Raw genomic sequence first — 25,144 nt, 5'->3', positions numbered from 1 at the left:
AATTATATTTCGTTCAAAATCATGGTAGATTAGCAAACCTATACATTTTTGGAAAGGTTATAGCATAAGGAAACTAAAAATCAATGTTTACATTTGGAGAGATACCTGTATGGCGGCCATTTTGGATTTTCAAAATGGCCACTGTAAAATACATATTTTGTTCTATTTCTGCCTCTAATTACCCTAAAAACTTTTTAAAATATACTAAACCTATATTTTCAGGGACAAGGAATCCAATGAAAGTATCAAATTAGTGCTATGGGGAATGGTAAGACACGAATCAAAGGTTTTGAATTGCAAAATACTGTCTTTATATTCGCGATAAGTTGCATAATCAAATACATGTTATCATTTTGTACAGGCAGTTAATAACATCAAAATGTGTCACAATAATTCATATCACCAAACATACACAGGCAGTCAGCAAAATCATATATACACATGCAGTCAGTATAACTTCACATCTACACAGGCAGTCAATGACAAAATATACACAGGCAGTCAATGGCATCAAACATACACGATTACAGAATATGCCATTTAGAGTTCGTCATCACTGTCCTGTGTGTCGTATCCGACAATATAGTCCGCATCGTTTTCACAGTCCGTTCCACACAAGCAAAGGTCGGTCAAATTGATTGGCAAATCGAATTGGTCGAATGGTCGATCGAATCGAATTCGATGAATCGAATCGATCGAATCGATCGAATTGGTCGAATGGTCGATCGAAGCGATTGGTCGAATGGTCGAATTGGTCGAATGGAATTGGTCGATTGGTCCAATTGGTCGAATTGGTCGAATCGAATTGGTCGGAATTGGCAAATGTAAACATTGATTTTCAGATTTTCCATGTAATAACGTTTCCAAAAATGAATAGGTTTGCTAATCTACCATGATTTCGAACGAAAAAACATAGTGAACCTGACGATTCCGACAGGTTCCACATCCCCTCTCGTTGAGCCTTGGTCTTCTCTCAGTCTGAGTGTTCATTTAAATGGAAGCAATATCCATAGCTCTGCTACCTCTGCCAATAATGAACTCCCACCACTGCCTGGGTGGGTGTTCACCTCCACTGCAAGAGTAGTCTACTTCCCCCTTCCTTGCTGCCGTAACTTGGGCATGTGCAATGTTTGATATTCATTCTGCCTGGAAGGAACCTTTCGAGATGGCCCCCATACTGGGATCACCTTTCCTGCTTCCACCTTATATCAGTCTACATTTCTGTCACTTAAGCAATCCTCACTGCTGATGTGTTTCTCAACTTTAGTCAGGTTCACTATGTTGACAAATATAATTTCGTTCCAAATTTTGGTAGATTAGCAAAACTATACATTTTTGGAATATTCAGAGCATGAGGAATCCAAAAATTAATGTTTACATTTGCGTAGACACCTTTGCGAAAATGACACTCAGGACAGTGATGAAGATAGTCAGGTTCACGATGTTAACAAATATAGTTTCTTTCAAAATTTTGGGATTAGCAAACCTGTACATTTTTGGAATCTTCAGAGCATGGAGAATCTGAAAATCAATGTTGGCATTTGCACAGACACCTGCATGGCCGCCATTTTGGATTTTGAAAATGGCCGCCATAAAATACATATTTTGCGCGATCTCGGCTTCTCGTCAACCTAGAGACTTAATTAAATATGCTAATCCTATGTTTTCTGGGTCAAGGAATCCAATAAAGGCCTCAAAATAGTGCTCAGGATTATAGAAAAGCAACAAACAAAGGTAATTGAAAACCATTGTCTTTATATTTGTGATATAACTGTATTACATAATACATGATATTGCAAGTCCTTTGAAGTTATAGGTATGGGGTTATAAAGCAAGAAAGCAGCCTTGTTAGTATCAGATTGAACTATAAGTCCTATACACAGGATCTACGAGGTCTATACCGTTCATGAATATGCTTTTACAGATCTTCATCACTGTCCTGAGGGTCATTTTCGCAAAGGTGTCTACGCAAATGTAAACATTAATTTTTGGATTCATCATGCTCTGAGTATTCCAGAAATGTATAGTTTTGCTAATCTACCAAAATTTTGAACGAAAAAACAGTGAACCTGACTACTTGTGCTGTCCTTCCGGCCTCCAGCCTGCTGCTTCTCTGAGCCTTTCAATGGTAATGAAGGAACTGCGCTCCAACGCGAGTCGAAAGAATTGACGCGACCAAAGACGGAATTCGTCCGAGTTGCTTTATTGAAACAAAACAGCTCAGGTATTCTGACAAGCCCGTTTATCGGGCAACAATATATATACACATTTATGTCGGGAAGTTTGCCCGGCAAAAGCTATACCGGGCATGCCCGGGTATCAAGGGCGAGCCTTGGAAAGGCGAGTCTGGACCTGCCCGGGCGTGTTTGGCTGCGGCCTGGCAAGTCGAGGCTGGGCGTGCCCGGGCGCTCTGGGCGAGCACTGGAAAGGCGATAGCGGGCATGCCCGGACGCTCTGGGCGAGCCCTGGAAAGGCGATAGCGGGCATGCCCGGACGCTCTGGGCGTGCCCTGGAAAGGCGATAGCGGGCATGCCCGGACGCTCTGGGCGAGCCCTGGAAAGGCGATAGCGGGCATGCCCGGACGCTCTGGGCGAGCCCTGGAAAGGCGAGAGCGGGCATGCCCGGGAAAGACGAGACCGGGCGTGCCCGGGAGGTTCGGGCGTGCCCGGGAACAGTGAGTCCGGGCATGCCCGGGAGAGGCACGTCTGGCCGTGTTCTGGCCGGTGCAAGGCGATTATGTACATCCAGCGGTAACCGCTACACACGCCCCTCCAGAATCGACCTGCACCGGCAGGGTCAATTTAAGGGGGGTCCGGATGACCCGGCCGAAGCGACCCCTGGAGGGTCGTGGGGAGGGGTCTGACGTGGTGGTGGGTGGTCGAGCGGGGGGAACTGTGGACGGGGGGCGGCCTCGCCGCGGAGGAAGGGCCAACCGTGGTGGTCGGTCGACGTCCATGTGCGCCGGTTTGAGGCGGTCCACAGAAATCCGGTCCGGCCGGCCGCCGAAGTCGACGATGAAAGACTTGTCGCCCCGTCGCAGGACCCGGAAGGGCCCGTCGTACGGCGGCCGGAGTGGCCCCCGGTGCGCGTCATGACGCACAAAGACGTACTCCGCTGTGCGAAGCGCCGGGGGGACGTAGGACTGGGGGCCACCGTGGCGGGACGTCGGCACGGGGGCAAATCGTCGGGCGGCCTCCTGGAGGTCCGAGCGCTGGCGAGCGGCGGACCAGGGACTGGTAGCGTCAGGCACGAATTCGCCCGGGACGCGGAGTGGCTGGCCGTAGACGAGCTCGGCGGCCGACGCCTGGAGGTCTTCCTTGGGGGCCGTGCGAAGGCCCAAAAGGACCCACGGCAGCCGGTCGGCCCAACCGTCGTCCTGAAGGCCGGCCATGAGTGCGGCCTTCATGGAGCGGTGAAACCGCTCGCACAACCCATTGGCTTGGGGGTGGTAGGCCGTGGTGCGGTGCAGCGTGACCCCCAACGAACGGGCGACCGCGCCCCAAAGCTCAGACGTGAACTGTGGGCCGCGGTCGGACGAGATGTCCGCTGGTGCGCCGAAGCGCGCGACCCAGGTGGCGATGAACGCCTGCGCCACGTCGGCGGTGGTGGTGGAGGTGAGGGGCACGGCCTCCGGCCACCTGGTGGTCCTGTCCACCATGGTGAGCAGGTGGGTGAACCCCCGCGAGGGGGGCAGGGGACCCACCAGGTCCACGTGGACGTGGTCGAAACGCCGTTCAGGCACGGCGAAAGGTGCCAGCGGGGCCTGGGTGTGGCGGTGGACCTTGGCTCGCTGGCAGGCCGTGCATGCGTTGGCCCAGTCGCGGATGTTTCGTCGAAGGCCGTGCCAGACGAAACGCGCCGACACCAGCTTCTGAGAAGCTTTCCGGCCCGGGTGAGAAAGGCCGTGGATGGAGGCGAAGATGCGGCGCTGCCAGGAAACGGGCACGATGGGGCGAGGCTGGCCCTGGGAGACGTCGCAGAGCAGGACGGTGCCCGCGAAGGGGATGTCGGCCAGGCGGAGGCCCGTGTCCGCCATGCGGAGTGCCTGCACCGAGGCGTCGGTGGTCTGGTCGGCCGCCATGAGCGTGAAGTCCACGCCAAGGTGGACCGCGTTCGCGCTGGCCCGCGAAAGGCAGTCGGCCACGGCGTTGTCTTTGCCGGCGACGTGCTGGATGTCCGTGGTGAACTCCGACACGGCGGAGAGGTGGCGCTGCTGGCGGGCCGACCACGGCTCCGTGGCCTTAGCCATTGCGTAGACCAACGGCTTGTGGTCGACGAAAGCCGTGAACGGGCGGCCCTCCAGGAGGTGTCGGAAATGGCGAACGGCCAGGAATAGCCCGAGCAGCTCGCGGTCGAACGTGCTGTAGTTTAACTCGTTCGGCCGGAGTTGCCGGCTGAAAAAAGCGAGTGGCTGCCAAACCCCGTCCACCCATTGCTCATGGACGGCACCCACCGCGTAGTTGGAGGCGTCCGTAGTGAGGGCGATGGGCGCGTTGAGCACCGGGTGAGCCAGCAGCGTTGCGTCGGCGAGGGCCCGTTTGGCACTGGCGAAGGCCGCGTCCATGGCCGCGGACCAAACAATGTCATGCTTGGCCGGCTTGCCCCGGAGGGCCTCGTAAAGGGGCCGCATGAGCTGAGCAGCGCGGGGCACGAATCGGTGATAAAAATTCACCATGCCGAGGAACTCTTGGAGGGCCTTGATGGAACGGGGATGCGGGAACGTGGTGATGGCCTCGACCTTGGTCGGCAGCGGCACGGCCCCGGTCTTGGTGATGCGGTGGCCCAAAAAGTCAACGGTCGTCGCGCCGAATTGGCATTTGACCGGGTTGACAATTAAGCCGTGCTCGCTGAGGCGACCGAACAGTGTTCGGAGGTGGAGGAGGTGCTCGGCGCGGGACGTGCTGGCGACGAGGATGTCGTCCAGATAGACGAAAAGAAACGGCAGGTCGCGCAGCACGCCGTCCATCAAGCGCTGGAACGCCTGGGCCGCGTTCTTGAGGCCAAACGGCATCCGCAAAAATTCGAACAGGCCGAACGGCGTGATGACGGCCGTCTTCGGGACGTCGGCCGCCCGGACAGGTACCTGGTGGTAGCCCCGTATCAGGTCAATTTTCGAAAAGATGACCCGTCCCGCCAAACGGGCGGAAAAGTCCTGAATATGCGGGATCGGGTACCTGTCGGGGGTGGTAGCGTCATTGAGACGGCGGTAGTCGCCACACGGGCGCCATCCACCCCCCGGCTTTGGCACGATGTGCAGTGGCGAGGCCCACGTGCTATCGGAGCGCCGCACGATGCCGAAGTGCTCCAACGCGTCGAATTCGGCCTTTGCCACGGCGAGCTTGGCTGGGTCGAGGCGGCGGGCCCTGGCGTAGACCGGCGGGCCCGGAGTTGGTATGTGGTGCTCGATCCCGTGCCGCACCGCGACGGCCGAAAACGTCGGCCGCGTGAGGGCCGGGAATTCCACGAGCAGGCGAGCGAACTCGTTCGTTGCCGGGAGGGCGCACGCCAGTTCGGTCGGCGCGGAGCTGCTCATTGTGCACGCCAGGGAGCTGAAGGTCTCGGCGTGGACAAGGCGACGTCGTTTGACGTCGACCAGCAGCCCGTGCGCGCAGAGGAAGTCGGCGCCCAGCAAAGCCACGGGGACGCTGGTGGTAACAAAAGTCCATTGAAAGCGCTGGCTGCCGAAGCAGAGGGTGACGACGCGTGGGCCGAAAGTGCGTATGGCCGAGCCATTAGCAGCGACCAAAGAGGGGCCGCAAACTGCGTCCAGCCTGTCCTGCTCGGAGGCAGGTATGACGCTCAGTTGGGCGCCGGTGTCGCACAGGAAACGCCGTCCAGACGCTTTGTCCCGAATAAACAGCAAGTTGCCCGAGTGGCCGGCGCTCATGGCTGGGAATGAACGCCGGCCCGGCCGTTTCCCGACCTGCCGAAAGTGCACGGGGGCCGGCACGTCCGAGCCTTGTGTCCGAACCTGGCGTGGTAATAACACCACGCCCGGTCAGGTGGAGGCCCCGGCCGTCGTGTCGGAAGCGGGCGGTGCGGCGTGGCGGCCGCCAGTTGCACCGGCAGTTCGGCCTCCAACCGCGCAGGGCGCTCGGGCGTCGTGGGCGTCGCCTCGGACGGCGGCGGGCTCCAGGTAACCGCGCCGATGTGCTGGCCGGCTGAGGAGATCTTATCGGCTTCCCTGGCGAGGGCGCGGGAATCCGTGATCAACGTGCCAGCCAGGGTGAGGCGTACCGGGTTAGGCAGCTGACGGAGGAACAGCTCCCGGAACAGGATTGCCGGAGAGTGCTCGCCGAGCAACGAGAGCATATAGTCCATGCGCTCGGACGGGCGCGTGTCGCCGAGCTCGGGCAGGTCAAGCAGGCGCCGTGCGCGTGCTGCCGGTGAGAGGGCGAAAGCGCCGAGGAGGAGCGTCTTCAGCGCGTCGTATTTGTCAGCAGCCGGCGGGTGCTGGAGGAGGCTCAAGGCGCGGGCCGCGGTGGTGGAACCGAGCGCCGCCACAACATGGTGGAAGCGGGTGTCGTCCGCGGTGATGCCTCGCAGGGCGAACTGGGAGTCCGCCTGGGCGAACCAAACAGCCGCGTGAGTCTCCCAGAAGGTAGGCAGTTTAAGCGTCACTGCCGTATCCATGTCGGTAGGTCACCAATGAAGGAACTGCGCTCCAACGCGAGTCGAAAGAATTGACGCGACCAAAGACGGAATTCGTCCGAGTTGCTTTATTGAAACAAAACAGCTCAGGTATTCTGACAAGCCCGTTTATCGGGCAACAATATATATACACATTTATGTCGGGAAGTTTGCCCGGCAAAAGCTATACCGGGCATGCCCGGGTATCAAGGGCGAGCCTTGGAAAGGCGAGTCTGGACCTGCCCGGGCGTGTTTGGCTGCGGCCTGGCAAGTCGAGGCTGGGCGTGCCCGGGCGCTCTGGGCGAGCACTGGAAAGGCGATAGCGGGCATGCCCGGACGCTCTGGGCGAGCCCTGGAAAGGCGATATCGGGCATGCCCGGACGCTCTGGGCGTGCCCTGGAAAGGCGATAGCGGGCATGCCCGGACGCTCTGGGCGAGCCCTGGAAAGGCGATAGCGGGCATGCCCGGACGCTCTGGGCGAGCCCTGGAAAGGCGAGAGCGGGCATGCCCGGGAAAGACGAGACCGGGCGTGCCCGGGAGGTTCGGGCGTGCCCGGGAACAGTGAGTCCGGGCATGCCCGGGAGAGGCGCGTCTGGCCGTGTTCTGGCCGGTGCAAGGCGATTATGTACATCCAGCGGTAACCGCTACAGTAACCTCATTGGTGGAGCTTCGATCAAAAAGATATGACTTCATCAGGAACTTGACATTGTTGACTGATAGTCCCATGCTGATCGATCACAAAATAAACTTCCTCTGGATCACGTCTGGTTCGAACAGCTCTCTTGTCCCTTCTCTTTAGATGCAAACAATCCCTCTACTACCTGAAACACATGGAATCAATAAATAGTCAAGGTCAAGGCAGCAGTAAATCGTATAATCTTGGCACCAGGATACAGTCAGGCATTGCGTGTTGGGAACTTTCCCCGATGCCCTTTGCTTCTGCTGCCACTTCCTGGCCAGGGGTGCTATTACCTCTTCAATTATCGCAGAGTCCAGGCAATCCCTGAGTCTGTATGTGAGACTTGATAATTTTCATGGGACTGCCCATTCCCAACACTACTTCCACAAATACGTGAAGAAAATGAGAAAGTGATATAATTCCGAGAATTATACTCATCTCAATGTTTAATCTATCAATGCTTTGCTGCTATCTCATTAACTTTTCTGGCTCATGAGAATTGATTTGCACTGAATTATTACATTCCAGTTTAACTATAATCTGCATATCCGTTTTTAACAACTTCTTCTTGGTATAAACTAGCATTATTTGAAATTCTAGAAAGAGACGAAGTGCACTTTAAAAGTTCCCAAAGAGAGAGTGCCCCATCTTCTTATAATAGAGCAAACGTATATGGTTATGTCATTATGTCGCTGTGTTTGTATGCGACGAAAACGTCTTCTTCTTCTTCTTCAAATAAAATTACCACCCTCTTAATTAACCCTCTTAATTGCTTTAAGACTGCTGAGACCCCTCAGACCTTTGATGACTCTTTAATTCCCCCAAGACCCTTCAGACCACCAAGACCCCTGAAGACCCAAAATACCCTTCAAGGCCCTGAGGCTCGAAAAGACCATGAATACCCAAAAACCCAAAAGACCCCGAAAACCCAAAACGCCCCGAAGACCCAAAACACCCTGAAGACCCAATACACCCCGAACACCCAAAACACCCCAAAGACCAAAAATACCCCAAAGACCCAAAGACCCTTGAAGACAAAGAAGAACCATAAGACCCAAAACCCCTGAAGACCCAGAAGACTCTGAAGACCCTGAAGACCCAAAACACCTCAAAGACCCAAAACACCCTTAAACGCCCAGAGGATCCAATGGACCCTGAGGACCCAAATTGCCCTGAAGACCCAAAAGACACCGAAATGGTCAAAGATGCCTACCCCTCTGAAACGACGTGTGGTGAGGCGCGCGGAGCGCGCCGAGTCACGCTAGTCCCCGTAAAAATTACATTCTCATGTCATTCCCATATCTGAGACCTTCCATAGAGGGGTCAAGGGAAGTGCTTTGGTATGGTTTACAGGGGGTGAGGAGGGGATAAATGTCCAAAGGAGATAGCTTGAATGTAATTTTGAATTTTTACTTGTTTTAATAGCTTCATGTGATTATCATTCCTGGAAAGAATATACTTTTCATGAGCTTTGTGATTTCTTTCTTCCAAACCCCTTGAAGGATGGAAACAGGACGGTTTGTGAGCTTGCTTACTCATCCGAGAATGCGAATGAGATGCGCCTGACCAGCCGTATCATGCATCACACACTTGCATTCATGATTCCATTGCTGTTTATGTTCTTCTGCTATAGCAACATCATACTCTCATTACGCAGCAGTCGAAGCTTTACGAAAAACAAAGTTATTAAGGTCATCTTGGCTGTGGTGATCGTTTTCTTTATTTGCTGGCTGCCCTACAACATAACCATCTTTGTAGACACGCTCGTCCGCTTCAAGCATATCAAACCATCTTGTGAGATGTACGAGGACCTCGACCAAGCCATTGCAGTCACCCAAACACTGGGTTTCCTGCATTGCTGCCTGAACCCCTTCCTGTATGTGTTCATCGGTGTCAAATTTCGCAACAATTCACTCAAGCTTTTCCGGGAGATGGGATGCATCAATGATAAGTTCCTGCAGAAGCATATCAAGCTCAGAAAGGTTTATGGCAGGTCCGGGGCTTCTGAAACAGACAGCACTGCATCTGTCTCTTTATAAAGTGGCACTTGGAGAAATATTTTGTGATGGGTGTTATAACTTGTGTAACTCATAAAAAAAAACTTTAACATTTCTCAATCAAACAAAATTAGTTTCATGGTCACCACTTCCCTCTGCCAACCTTGTAGCTTATTCAAAGGTAATACAAATAACTATTATGTGCTATTAGACAATAAATGAGGTGAGCATCGCTTCCGTTGTCAATAAAACAAAAAAATACTGATTGGAAAACTTGTTGGATTCTGCCATGTTCGTTGCAAACACACAAAAGAGCATCGATGAAAGGAGTGTAGTTGGGAAGTGACATTGTGTTGAGACCATAAGCACATGGTTAACAGATACGTTGGTGCTGCCTTTGGCAATGCAGAATGGTCTGAAAACAATCCAAAACGCCATAATAATCCCAAATTACTATTTCTCATTATTCTCAGTTTTGTTCACCAATGAAAGGCAACACACAATTACAACATTGACAACATATTTAGGCTTCCAGTGAGGTTCCCACTGGAAGTCTATTGTTGTTGTAAGGATTATTATCCTCACACATTTTGTGGAGACGATTCCGAGAAAACCGTTATAGATAGCTCTGCGAAACTTTAACTCATTATGGATACCAATGTAACTTAGTGCATCATGAATTTTGTTTTTCACTTTTGACTTACATTGGCTGCCATTGCCTGTGACGTCATAAACTTTAAACATCTTCTTCTCCAGAACCGCTAAACGGAGCAACGTGAAATTTAGCAAATATTTTCGCCTTGCCATGTGGATAAGAGTTTGAGAAAAAATACGTCATCAGTCACGTGATTTGGTGGCCATATTGGATTTAAAAATAAAACTTTAAAAACCCGCTTCTTCGAACGCTTTTCGATCGATACAAAACTTGAAACACGTTTAACTTCCGATGGGGGGAAATATTTGCCAACTATGACATCAGTCATGTTGTTTGGACGCCATCTTGAATTCAAGCAAAAACTTCAATAATCTTTTCTGGAGTATCTCTTAGCGGATCAGTGCAAAATGTCACATATATGATCAGCTACTGATGTGGGAAAGATATTTGTAAACTATGACGTCCCACGTTATATGGCGGCCATGAATTTGGGAACATATTTATTTTGAACTATGGGATATTTTGAACACAAATGGGAACATGAATTGGAAAACAATCCTGCCGTTTAACAGTACTTTGCCTCTGAATTTGTCTCACTTGCACATGCGCACTATTGCGCAGAGAGGAGCAAGATAATTACTTTTCTCTGTCTTCCAGTCTGGCAGTCAAACAAATTTGAAAATAATTCCAAACAGGACATTTATTGTTTTTGAGGATGTTATAAACGACGCATACAACAGGCATGAATAACTAATCTTACATGTTAAATAGGGTGGTGTAATCGACTACGTCAATGGTGGTAAAACAGCGGTCACTTTTTTTTTAAACGACTTTTACAATCTTTATTTTATTTAAATTGATTTATATGCTTGAACACTGGAGAACACAAATTGCCTTCTTATCACTTCCAAGAACCTCCAGTTTTGCAGTACTTGAACATGTTAAATAAGGTGATGCACAAGGGTGATGTATAGGACTGCTTCAGTGGTGCTATTTGTTTAACCATCTTTAAAATCATTATTTTACGTCGATTGAAGTATATATACTCACTTGAACACTGCATGGAGAAACGTGTTCTGTGAACTCTCTATTCATGTTTAAGAATTGCTTGTTTCAACCTTTAAGGCTAAACATAGGGACATTTCAAGCATTAACAGCATAAACGCCTGATTAATTCATTTGATGATCATTAGCAATTCCTAGTCTAAGACAACAACGTGATGACGTGTGAACACCTGGGAGTATGAATTTGTTTAAACGTGTAGGAGGTGCAACCCACACATGCATATCAACCACACTCTGGAATAGCAAGCCATGTACATAACCTGGTGTCAATGAATACCCAAGAAGACCAGACCACTTGGTAACGGAAGTTCAGGCAGGAATTTGGAATTTGTTCCGAGTCACAGTGATAACTCGCCTAACTCGAAGAGTCTTTGTCAAAAGGTAGTTTCCTTCTCATTTGCATACATAATAAATATATGGCCCCAAACAATTTACAAAGGGGAAAACGCTTCCAAAAAAACTTTTTGGATTGAGAAAAATTCTCCCAAATATTGATATTTCTCCCAAAAAAGTGAAATTTTTATGGGTGTTAGGATAGGTGTACCTGGCGATTGAAACAGTGTTTATTCTATTGTAAAGTGGTCTGCGCAGATTGAAAATGAGAATGCATATGGAACAAGGCCTGCAGAAAAGTGACAGATAAAAGCCATTGATCAGCCTGCAGTCTTCCAGAGGGAGAAGCCAATTATTCCCAAGGTCTATGACTGCATTGCACAGACTGGTACAGCTGGGTGGGATGACCCTGATATCCTTACCAGGTTGGAAGGGAGTGCTGGATGCTGTAGTAGTATAGTGTATCAAATTTCCAGGTGCATTCCGAGAAAGTATAGTTTTTTGAATGCCCGACTATCCGGAGGGAGTACCATGAGCCCCTGATTGTAATTCTGATAATCCATTCATTGTTCGGTGACCAAGAGGAGAGGGGGAGTATCAGAGACAGAGACCAAACTGATTGACTACCAAAGGGTTTCCAAGCAAAAAACTGGTTTATTTTTTGCATTTTTAAAGACCTTTCTCACACCATAGTAGAGAAGGAAGTCCTTTATATGTTTAGTCTCTTTTTAGTCCTTTATATTCAATTTATTTTTGGTCCTTCCATTATCTGCAAAAACATTTCACTCTATTATACAATATCATTCATCCTTTGGATAACTGTGCAGTTTTTGAGTATATTTTGTACTTTAATGGCTTTTAAGACGCTTTACATTTACAACTAATTTTTGTACCATCATTGAAATCATTTGCTAATAATCTCCCAACTTTTCTGGATGTACATGACTGTACATTTACATCCAGATGTTTTTTACATGACTTACCAGCAAAAGTAAATAAATTCCTTCTTTTATCTGAAGCCAAATATTGTGTTGAAAGTGTTCTTTGACTTTTCCTGGAAACATAAGTATGTATTATTGGAAGGGTTTGTGATTCATTCCTCTTTCAAAGTGCATCCTGAAATGCAACAGCTGCAAGTTTTTCCTTCCTTTTCTCCCCTTATTTCCCTTTTCTTTTTCCTGCTTTGTCTGCTTTTAAGAAGCATTCTTACATGATTGCCGAGTGTTTTCGCTAATGAACCCTTAACGCGTAGACACAGAACAATCTTTGGGTTCTGATTGACCGGACTCTGTTGCAAAGCGTCGGTGCTGTCGAAGCAGTTTCTTGGCAAGGGTGGTTTGCCATTGCTTTCCCAACAGGAATTTGGAATTCGTTCATGGTGCATGCGATAGCTCGCCTACTCTTCGCGAAGGACACAGTGCGATCTTTAATGCCCACCAACATGCCAGCAGATGCGACACCCCGTTTAGCATCCACCCAAGGGGCAGCACCCACACTGATGAATCTCCCTGCCTGTATGAATAAGTTAGCCTTATTCATATCCACGAAACGCCTCCACATTACCTCAGGGTAATAATTCAAACCGTGAACACAGCGAATATTGGGGAGTCCATTGATCGTGTTCAAGGGATGAGACGATATCGTAAGCCTTATTCATGTCATATCATATATTCATTATAATAGAGCAAACGTATATGGTTATGTAGTTATGTATGTCTGTCTATATGCGACGCAAACGTCTTCTTCTTCAAATAAAATTAACACCCTCTTAATTGTCCCCCGTCGCACAGCGTAGCGAAAGGGGGACTATGGCTTTCCCCTCCGTCCGTGTGTCCGTGCGTGCGGGCATGTGTGCGTGTGTAAGCGAAGGACCGTATTCGAATTTGGTGTGTGGGTGCAACCCACGTCAAAATCCAAGATGGCCGCCGCCATGGATGTCTGATGCCATGTATATCTTAACCTTGTGAGAGGAATATCTTGAAAAATAAGCGAAGTACCAACTTCTAATCTGGTGTGTGGGTGTATCTCGGCATAAGGAAGAACGCTATTGAAAATTGGGTCGCCACGTCAAAATCCAAGATGGCCGCCGCCATGTATGTCTGAACCTTGTGAGAAGAATATCTTGAAAAATATGCGAGGTACCAACTTCTAATCTGGTGTGTGTGTGTGTATCTAGGCATACGGAAGAACGCTATTGAAAATTGGGTGGCCACGTCAAAATCCAAGATGGCCGCCTCCATGTATGTCTGAACCTTGTGAGCGAAATATCATATCATAGCATGTTTTCTGCGTCTTCCACTTTGTCAACTCACATCACTTCACCGACGGGGGACCTAGGCGTAACGCTTGTTAACCCTATTAATTACGTTTAGACTGCTGAGACCCCTCAGACCTTTGATGACCCTATAATTACCCCAAGACCCTTAAGACCACCAAGACCCTTAAAGACTCTTTATACCCAAAATACTCTTAAATAACCTGAAGAACCAAAATACGCCAAATACTCTTAAAGACCCAGTGGAAGCAAAAGACTCTTAAGACCAAAAAGCCCCTGAAGACACCGAATACCCAAAAGCCCCCAAAGACCCAAAACACCCCAAAGACCCAAAACACTCTTAAAGGCCCAGAGGATCCAAAAGACTCTGAAGACCCAAATGGCCCTGAAGACCCAAAACACCATGAAGACGCAAAAGACCCAAAAGGCACTGAAATGGTCAAAGATGCCTATCACTCTGAAACGATGTGTGGTGAGGCGCGTGGAGCGCGCCGAGTCACACTAGTATATATAAAGTAATGAAGCTGTGTGTGTATGAAGCCTTCAAACCTATTGCCTGGAGAGATAGTTGACTCCACCCACAATTGTGAGGAAGAAAATCGATGCATCTGCCGTATTGGTTTCTGGCAAGTCGAAGATGTCTCTTTGGAGATGTCATATTCACAATTTGAATTATCTGAGCTATAAAACCACGATGTATTATATATGCAGCAGAAGGCATGGTTTTGCTTCATGTACGTTAGGCGGGGGATTTTTTTTTTTTGTGAGCGATCGAGAGAGAGGTCTGGCCAATACACCACGTAAATACAGGGCTGAGCTATTTGTGTAATAAATGAAGGTTTTTATATGTATTCAGCCCAAGTTATCAAGGCCGAAGTGTGTGACTGCATCGTGTAGTGCAATTCCTGGTGGCAGTGGCTATTCATCTGTAATAATAAAATAGATTGTGTGTGTGTGTTTTTGTCATCAATCTTTCAACAAGGCTTTATTATGAGAACATGGGGAAAACAAATTAATAATTTGAGCAAAAGGTCAAAATCACATAAAATCGTCAATTTTCATTCAATTGACCTGAAATTTTAAGAATTTCCAAATCTCCATATTGGGTCATTGAATTGGTTCACCAATCAAATTCTAGAAGTCGATTGTTTTTTTTTTTAGATCTAAAGGTCAAGGTCACATGAAATCCTCAATTTTCATCCGATATACTTGAAATTTGAACAGGGTTTGATTATTGGATCACAAAATTGGGACACCAATAAAATGCTGGAAGGCAATTGTTTTGAGGTCAAAAGTTCAAAGGTCTAGTTCACAAAATCATCAATTCCTATCTGACTTGAAATTTGAGCAGGGGTTACATATTGCGTCACTGAAACCTATTGCTTTTGAGGTCAAAAGGTTAAAATCAACTACAATCGTCAATTTTTTTGTATTTGTAAGGTGTTTTTGTCATGCTTGCCATACAGAAGAAGAAGTCAAAATACAAAGTGGATGCAGAGGAGCTTTGCATTTTCAGATTCTTTCTAGTTCACTTTTAAATTTGTTTTCTCTGCAACCACGAGTGATTGACACAAAACTTCCAACATCAGAGGGCCTGCCCATGGAGAATTTTTAACAGATCTACACGATGGAAAATGGCCGGCCATCCAAAACGTACGTTTTCTGCAGGCATGGGTTGCGGGGTGTTTCACGTATCAGGAATAAATGGCCTCTACCTCGCTTCAATCAGCCTCAGCTGATTACCGGTTGCTGAGGGAATCTATCTCGGATATGAGAAAGACATTTTAAAGGAGATAAATGTAGGAGTAGTGGAAGTAAAAAAGCAGATAGGAAAGCTACGAGATGATGCAGCTGCATGACAAGATAGTACAGATCCAAGAATGTCAAGGGATCAGATCAGCATGATGTTACCTGATATCTTTAACCGCTCATTGGGGTCAGGACAAGAAACAGAGGATTGGAAACTTACATATATAACATTAAGAAAGGATCCAGAGAAGAAATAGAGAACTACAAACCTGTGGGTGAGGTTGTCCTTCAGTGATGGCAAGAGTATCCAGGACAAATATTCACTCACATGAATGTCAAATTATGACGAGGACAAGGATGCTTCATGAGAGGCAGGTAGTCTTCCTTGGGTCAAGCATCCATCTTGCAAAAAGTTTCTCAGGCTGTTTGGCAACAGTATTGCCTGCCGAATAGAAAGCTGATACTGAGTAAGTCCAAATAACTCATTGGGAAGTTCATCATATCATAAGACATTGGAATATGACAATAATACTTTGTTGGGGGGTGACTGGAAAGACACAGACCATTTACAACAATATTTTCTGGCTGGGATCGTATGTTGACAACACTGCAAAGGACGTGGAGCAGATTGGGATAACATGTCTTTGTACATCATTGAGAAAGCTGAAATTGCGAGATTCCGAAAATCGGATTGCGAAAGCCTGAGCAGCGTCAGCAAAGATGAATGTTGTTTGGAGGAGCGATCTATGCAGAGAACTGAAGGAACACTTCTTCTGCACCACAGTTGAGAATGTTCTCCTGTATGGAGCAGAAACTCGGACGATGGCCAATACTCTGTCCAAGCGGCTCGATGGTGTCGACACAAGACTACTGAGGGCATCACTCAACATTTCATGGAGAGCACACTGGACTAACAAACAGCTGTATGGAAAGATCCCCTGAGTATCGGAGTGACTACTCCAGAAACGTCTCAGGTTTAGTGGGCACTGCTGGAGAAGTGATCGAGAGATGGCCAAGATGGTACTTTTCTGGGAACCTTCTCATGGTCACCGCTCAAGAGGACGACCCGCTACAACCTACATCGATACACTGGAACACGACACCAAAATGAACAGGCGTGACCTCCCTGAAGCAATGGCGAGACGAGAACAATGAAAAAAGATTGTCTGTCGTGTCCGATCGAGATCGACCCAAAGATGATGATGACATTGTTATCGGGATTAACCATGATGATATCTATACTGCACAAATTGCTTACAAACGCTGATCTGGCGCTGACCATGGTCATTGAGATCGCCAACACTTGTATGCAGACAGATGAGAGCCTACATGCAATTTCTAAGTCACAGACTGTCCATCGTGAACCGACAGTGAGAAAGGTAGTGAGTGAGTACAAGCAGAAGTGCCGAAAGTCTCAACCAGAAACTTCATTTTTACCTGAGCCTTCCTCAGAAGTGCTTGGAGAGCCCTAACCTGCTGGAGCTATGGTGGTGGACAAATAGCTCTCCGCTTCCGATATAACTGAACTTGCAATATTTGTGGAAAACGTGGGCATCTCGTTTGCTGCTGCCCACAATTGAAGAGTAGCTTGACCCACCACCTTGATGCTAACTCAGATTGTATGCCAACGTTGGTGATGCTGGCATGGGTGAACAACCAGGTGAGATGTAATATTTTGTGTTCTCTGTTGTTAATAAGAAAATGTCAGATGCACCCATTGTTTGTTGATTTTTAGACTGATGATGTCTATGTCAAAATGGAAGTGAACAATGGTGCCTGCAAGTCGACTATGAGCGAAAGCACATTCGCAACCTTGTATGCATCATTGGGTAAGACTCCAAAGTTCAAACACATTTCAACTGAGCTCAAAGGCTACATGAAGGAGACTGTACCTGTGATTGCACACATGCAAGTGCACCAAGGGATGCAACATAAACTGTTTCTGTGGGAGAAAAGGAAGTTCGCTGTTATATCGGGTGTCGCGATGCACTGGAACCAAAGAGAAGTGCAGTCGAGCAGGATACATGGCTCAGTTAGCTGATAGCAATGCCTCAAATGTTGATGATTTATAAGTTGTAATACATTTTCCAGGATACTTGCTGGAGTTACTGTCATCCACGTTATGACATTATGCTCTACTAGCAATCCAAATCTTTACAATGCAGGGTAATACATAAACTGTCCAGTAAGAGACGCACTGATTATGGATGTTTGCGAACAATTATTCATGTCTGTAACTATATTGATGACATGTTCTTTATCCAATAAATAATAGATCAAGAGTCAAAACCCACTTGATAAAATGGCAGTTGAAAAAGAAGACGTGTTTGTGTTACAATGCAAGACAGTTGAAAAAGAAGACGTGTTTGTGTTACAATGCAAGACAGTTGAAAAAGAAGACGTGTTTGTGTTACAATGCAAGACAGTTGAAAAAGAAGACGTGTTTGTGTTACAATGCAAGACAGTTGAAAAAGAAGACGTGTTTGTGTTACAATGCAAGACAGTTGAAAAAGAAGACGTGTTTGTGTTACAATGCAAGACAGTTGAAAAAGAAGACGTGTTTGTGTTACAATGCAAGACAGTTTAAAAAGAAGACGTGTTTGTGTTACAATGCAAGACAGTTGAAAAAGAAGACGTGTTTGTGTTACAATGCAAGGCAGTTGAAAAAGAAGACGTGTTTGTGTTACAATGCAAGACAGTTGAAAAAGAAGACGTGTTTGTGTTACAATGCAAGACAGTTGAAAAAGAAGACGTGTTTGTGTTACAATGCAAGACAGTTGAAAAAGAAGACGTGTTTGTGTTACAATGCAAGGCAGTTGAAAAAGAAGACGTGTTTGTGTTACAATGCAAGACAGTTGAAAAAGAAGACGTGTTTGTGTTACAATGCAAGACAGTTGAAAAAGAAGACGTGTTTGTGTTACAATGCAAGGCAGTTGAAAAAGAAGACGTGTTTGTGTTACAATGCAAGACAGTTGAAAAAGAAGACGTGTTTGTGTTACAATGCAAGACAGTTGAAAAAGAAGACGTGTTTGTGTTACAATGCAAGGCAGTTGAAAAAGAAGACGTGTTTGTGTTACAATGCAAGACAGTTGAAAAAGAAGACGTGTTTGTGTTACAATGCAAGGCAGTTGAAAAAGAAGACGTGTTTGTGTTACAATGCAAGGCAGTTGAAAAAGAAGACGTGTTTGTGTTACAATGCAAGACAGTTGAAAAAGAAGACGTGTTTGTGTTACAATGCAAGACAGTTGAAAAAGAAGACGTGTTTGTGTTACAATGCAAGACAGTTGAAAAAGAAGACGTGTTTGTGTTACAATGCAAGACAGTTGAAAAAGAAGACGTGTTTGTGTTACAATGCACTACAGTTGAAAAAGAAGACGTGTTTGTGTTACAATGCAAGGCAGTTGAAAAAGAAGACGTGTTTGTGCTACAATGCAAGACAGTTGAAAAAGAAGACGTGTTTGTGTTACAATGCAAGACAGTTGAAAAAGAAGACGTGTTTGTGTTACAATGCAAGACAGTTGAAAAAGAAGACGTGTTTGTGTTACAATGCAAGGCAGTTGAAAAAGAAGACGTGTTTGTGTTACAATGCAAGACAGTTGAAAAAGAAGACGTGTTTGTGTTACAATGCAAGACAGTTGAAAAAGAAGACGTGTTTGTGTTACAATGCAAGGCAGTTGAAAAAGAAGACGTGTTTGTGTTACAATGCAAGGCAGTTGAAAAAGAAGACGTGTTTGTGTTACAATGCAAGGCAGTTGAAAAAGAAGACGTGTTTGTGTTACAATGCAAGACAGTTGAAAAAGAAGACGTGTTTGTGTTACAATGCAAGACAGTTGAAAAAGAAGACGTGTTTGTGTTACAATGCAAGACAGTTGAAAAAGAAGACGTGTTTGTGTTACAATGCAAGACAGTTGAAAAAGAAGACGTGTTTGTGTTACAATGCAAGGCAGTTGAGAAAGAAGACGTGTTTGTGTTACAATGCAAGGTAGTTGAGAAAGAAGACGTGTTTGTGTTACAATGCAAGACAGTTGAAAAAGAAGACGTGTTTGTGTTACAATGCAAGACAGTTGAAAAAGAAGACGTGTTTGTGTTACAATGCAAGACAGTTGAAAAAGAAGACGTGTTTGTGTTACAATGCAAGGCAGTTGAAAAAGAAGACGTGTTTGTGTTACAATGCAAGACAGTTGAAAAAGAAGACGTGTTTGTGTTACAATGCAAGACAGTTGAAAAAGAAGACGTGTTTGTGTTACAATGCAAGGCAGTTGAAAAAGAAGACGTGTTTGTGTTACAATGCAAGACAGTTGAAAAAGAAGACGTGTTTGTGTTACAATGCAAGGCAGTTGAAAAAGAAGACGTGTTTGTGTTACAATGCAAGGCAGTTGAAAAAGAAGACGTGTTTGTGTTACAATGCAAGACAGTTGAAAAAGAAGACGTGTTTGTGTTACAATGCAAGGCAGTTGAAAAAGAAGACGTGTTTGTGTTACAATGCAAGACAGTTGAAAAAGAAGAAGTGTTTGTGTTACAATGCAAGGCAGTTGAGAAAGAAGACGTGTTTGTGTTACAATGCAAGACAGTTGAAAAAGAAGACGTGTTTGTGTTACAATGCAAGACAGTTGAAAAAGAAGACGTGTTTGTGTTACAATGCAAGACAGTTGAAAAAGAAGACGTGTTTGTGTTACAATGCAAGGCAGTTGAGAAAGAAGACGTGTTTGTGTTACAATGCAAGGCAGTTGAAAAAGAAGACGTGTTTGTGTTACAATGCAAGACAGTTGAAAAAGAAGACGTGTTTGTGTTACAATGCAAGGCAGTTGAAAAAGAAGACGTGTTTGTGTTACAATGCAAGGCAGTTGAAAAAGAAGACGTGTTTGTGTTACAATGCAAGGCAGTTGAAAAAGAAGACGTGTTTGTGTTACAATGCAAGACAGTTGAAAAATAAGACGTGTTTGTGTTACAATGCAAGACAGTTGAAAAAGAAGACGTGTTTGTGTTACAATGCAAGACAGTTGAAAAAGAAGACATGTTTGTGTTACAATGCAAGGTAGTTGAGAAAGAAGACGTGTTTGTGTTACAATGCAAGGCAGTTGAAAAAGAAGACGTGTTTGTGTTACAATGCAAGACAGTTGAAAAAGAAGACGTGTTTGTGTTACAATGCAAGGCAGTTGAGAAAGAAGACATGTTTGTGTTACAATGCAAGGCAGTTGAAAAAGAAGACGTGTTTGTGTTACAATGAAAGGCAGTTGAGAAAGAACACATGCTCATGTTGTGACGCAGGGGCAGTTGAGAAATAAGACATTTCCTCGTTACAACACAGGGCAGTTGAGGAAGAAGACATGTTCGTGCTACGAGACCGGGCAGTTGAGAAAGAAGACATGTATTTATCAAAAATGTTTACTCACATTTGCCTTTGTATATACATACTTAACGCAGTGAAACATGAAAGCCATTGTGTTGGCATTGCATAAAATGCAATTTATAAATCATGCTAAACATTGGAGATAACTAGAACGGCACTCAGTAGAGAGCATACCTCCACCTGGTTGGCCATATCACTCAATGGTGAAGAATCACTTAAAAATCAAATAATTCTCATATCTGAATCCATATTCAGATCTTGACCAAAATCGAATCTATTTGGCCTTTTCAGACTCACAACCGATCCACCAAGTTTCGTCCAAATCCGTCCACAACTTATTTGAGATATCCTGCTTTGTATCGTTTTTGGCCCTATCTCTCAATGGTGAAGAATCACTTTAAAAATTATAGTATCCGGATCGGAATCCGGATCTTCACCAAAATCTAATAATTTCGTCCTTGTGACATACGCTACTTCTCTGCCAAATTTGGTCCAAATCCGTACACAAGTTTTTGGAGATATTTTGTTCACAAACAAACAAACAGACAGTCAAACAGACAGGGGTGAAAACATAACCTCCACCCACGTTTGGTGGCGGAGGTAACTAGAATGGCACTCAGTAGAGAGCAAACCTCCGCCTGGTTGGCCATATCACTCAATGGTGAAGAATCACTTTAAAAATTCTACTAGCTGGATCCGGATCCGGATCTTCACCAAAATTGAAGATTCTTCCTTGTCAAACACCCAACCGGTCCACCAAGTTTCGTCCAAATCCGTCCATAACTTTTTGAGATATCCTGCTATGTATCGTTTTTGGACCCATCTTCCAATGGTGAAGAATCACTTAAGAAAATTAAATAATTCTCATGAAATACCAACTTCTTTGTTGGAAGTCCTAGCAGTGTCCATGTGTTTTATACCTCTCCCACCCCCACTCGTCCCCCCCAAACCCTTTCCCTCCCACAGATCTCCCGATGTCCCTGCTCTCAAATGTTGTACTTGTGTGCTTCCCCCTCTCTCCCAATCTTGTCTCCCGCTCCCTTTATCATATGTTTTTTGTGTCAGTTTGTCTTTTTGTGATCAATGATGCTCTTATGATCAATGCTCTTACACGAGCCTCGATCTTGTATCCAAAAAAAAAAAAAAAATTATATGAGACACGGAACAAAATCCAAATAGAGAAAGACACAATAAGGTAATCTCTATCTGCCATCGGTATCAAATCCATACGCACAAACATACAATAATCATGTGAGATTGTGGGGGCGGGGATAAGGGAGATGGAAGGAGGCATGGAATAATGAATCGCTAGAGGCAGTTTGCACAACATTTACATGCTAACACGACGAACAGGGCAGGATAGCAGACCAAACAGCCAAAGTAAGTAAGTCCAGAATGAGAGGAGTGTGGAGTTGTCCCAGTGGCAAGAGCTGTGTCATCAGCAAGTAAACCTTTACAATATGAAGGCTTCCTGGACTGCCATGTCCCGAAACGAGACTTTGACTTTTGTGTCCTTTTATTATAAAAGTATAAAACAAAAGTATTCAAACTCCACTTTACATACAAATCAAAACCTCATTTCCAATACATTTGCACAAAACAACCCCCATGCCCCATAACTCTTCAAGCACAAGAAGGTTCCCCATGTTTACATGATAAGCATGTTCAAGCTTTATACGTGCTGACACCATCCCTATAAAACAAAAAAGTGCATTTCCATTTTTTCCACTACCTAATCTGGCTTTTCTGGTTTTATAAATCGCAAGCTTCGCGATTCCAAGCAAAAATTTAAAAAGCAAGATCACAGAGTTTTTCCAAGTATTACATGCAAGTCCGTAAACAAAGATTGTGACAAAAAAAACAATTTTTAATTGACAAAAGATTCGGCTCAGATACAGAAACAGAGATGTCAATCTCTTGCACTCAATAAACGCATGATACAAATACTCTACATTTCCACAAAAAGGACATAAATTAGACACAGCAGGGTTAAACTTCTGAACTAACACCTGTGTGGCCAGGGCGTGATGGAGGACCAGTCTCCAATTTAGGTCTCCTGTAATCCGACAATAGGACACCTGTACATTTCATCCCAATTTGGAGTGAGAAAAGCTCCTGCAGGTAAAATCTCTTTTCACTGGTTTCTTAAAGGTGCCGCACAGCCCGGTAAGCACACCTCCAGACAAATTATATACATTGCCCTTTTCCCCATGATGTGAACACACCGGATTATTCGTTGTTAGAGGAAAACACACCATGTGAACACACCTGGGCAGTGATTGAGAGTTCAGGGAAGGTTTAACAAAAATCAACCTCCTCATTTTTTTATTAGCCGCGTCGCAGACGCTGCTCATAGAGTGCCCTCTGCTGTTGTTGTTGTTGTTCTTCTTGTTCTTCTTCTTCTTGTTCTTGTTCTTGCAGAGAAGACAAAACCTCAAAGCTCCACCCATTCTGGGAACCATAGCTCCACCCATTCTGGAAGAGGCTTCATATAAACAAATATCCACCATTTTATTAACTCGCATAGCTTTGAGGCCTGTTTTGTAGGCCCGTGGTGTCTTCCTCTCTCACACAGTTTTATTTCAAATCAAATTCGATATATCATTTCATTTTTCACAGTCGCTAACATAGTTTTAGACTCGGTTGAAAAAAAACGGGAAGAAAATCCGATGAAAGTTGCCCTTTATAGAACGAAATGAATTCTCAAAGGCCTGTAACTTCAAGTCCATTGAGATTTATTTTTTTTAATCGCGGCATGGTCAGTCATACACCGCCCGAAATAACAGACGGGAAAATGCCGAGATATATTAAAAATTCGTCCATTTGATGACAATCGTCACGATGAAATATTTAATTTATACGTCGTCACAATAATGTGGAGAGGAGCATAGCTTCGTTCACGTGTCGCTACACACGGGAAATTGCCGAGATTTTTTTTTTTTAATCGCGGCATGGTCAGTCATACACCGCCTGAAATAACAGACGGGAAAATGCCGAGATATATTAAAAATTCGTCGCCACACACGGGAAATTGCCGAGATATATTTTCACTTTGCACAAAAATAACATCAAGTAATCGAATCAATAGGAATGTCCTGTGCCTATAACATCGACGTTATAGGCACAGCTGCATCTAGGCATTGTGTAACATCGACGCGGCTTTTGTTTTAATTAAAACTTTTTGTACTTGTTTTTTTTTTGGATACAAGATCGAGGCTAGTGAAAGAGCTAACATTAATCACACAAAAAGTCAAACCGACACATATAACATATAATAAGGGAGCAGTAGACAAGATGGGGAGAGAGGGGGGAAGCACACAAACACAACATTTGAGAGCAGGGACATCGAGAGATCTGTGGGAGGGAGAGGGCTTGGGGAGAGGGCTTGGGGAGAGGTGGGAGAGATATCAAACATGTGGACACTGCAAGGACTTCCGGGAAAGTAGGAATTTCAAAAAAAGTGTATCTGGGGTGAATTAGCGGGGGTAGAAAAGATCAAGGTTTTCGATGGGGGAAGATAAGAGATGGTGGTGAACAGCTGTTTGAAAGACCTGGAGGGAGGAGTGGGATTGAAGGGAGTCGGGGAGTTTGTTCCAGAGGCGGGAGAAAAGAGGAATGAAGGAGTGAAGGTGAGCAGAGAGTCTTGATTTTGGCAGTTTAACCATAAGAGGGTTACTGGCAGATCTTGTGCGACCTGTAGGAATATTTGGGGGACAGAGCACAGAGAGAGCTGGGGGATGAGGAATGGAGCGGCAGAGAGATTTACCCCATTCAACCGAATATTTAAACCTAAAAAAGTCTGGGATACAATCTTTATGACCCTGCTCACTATTCTAATTGAACGCAAGACAATTTTTCCAGAAACAGCGCTGCAGACAACCATCGCTTCAAGGATAGCTCCATAAGATCTCGCACTTTATGAATCCCATTGTTTGTAAAATGTTCCATAAAAGCTCGGCTGGTAGATATTTCAGAGAATAATGAGTTTTGGAACGATATATATATATATATATATATATATATATATATATATATATATATATATATATATATATATATATATATATATATATATATATATATCTCGATCATTACCTGTCAGAAGTGGGGTTTATATCAACCCATACCCTACCACAATTCTCCCACTCCACCACCCCCTCCCTGCTACGTTTTTTCGGGTGTCATTGTCCTCTTATTGGGAGTAGGTGCCTGATTGTGACCCGTGGATGGTTATTCCCCCCCCCCCCCCCCCCCCCCCCGGGCAAGGAACAAAGTTTGCATGAAGCAAACACTTCATGTTTTGTCAACAGGTCCTTCGGAAGGTCCTTCGATGGGGGCAACCAAAGTATGCATGAAACAAAAGTATGCAAAATCCAACATTATTAGTAAATTGATCGAACCAAATTCACAG

At 45.5% G+C, this 25,144-nt stretch overlaps 1 protein-coding gene across 2 annotated transcripts in view; it reads left to right on the top strand.

Moving 5' to 3' along the window:
* Positions 1 to 12,383, top strand: part of LOC137416367 (C-X-C chemokine receptor type 2-like) — a 29,613-nt gene extending 17,230 nt beyond the window's left edge. For both annotated transcript variants that reach the window (XM_078782986.1, XM_078782980.1), the window contains one exon: positions 8,812 to 12,383. In XM_078782986.1, coding sequence (XP_078639112.1) covers positions 8,812 to 9,348 — 537 coding nt within the window. In that variant the 3' untranslated portion in view covers positions 9,349 to 12,383. The remainder of the gene's footprint in view (positions 1 to 8,811) is intronic.
* The last annotated feature ends 12,761 nt before the right edge of the window (positions 12,384 to 25,144 follow it).

This window comes from Myxine glutinosa, chromosome 1 (assembly GCF_964187855.1).
Source record: "Myxine glutinosa chromosome 1, kmMyxGlut1.1, whole genome shotgun sequence".
NCBI lineage: Eukaryota > Metazoa > Chordata > Myxini > Myxiniformes > Myxinidae > Myxine > Myxine glutinosa.
Note: the sequence above shows the minus strand (reverse complement) of the source record. Positions and strands in the feature narration are given on the sequence as shown.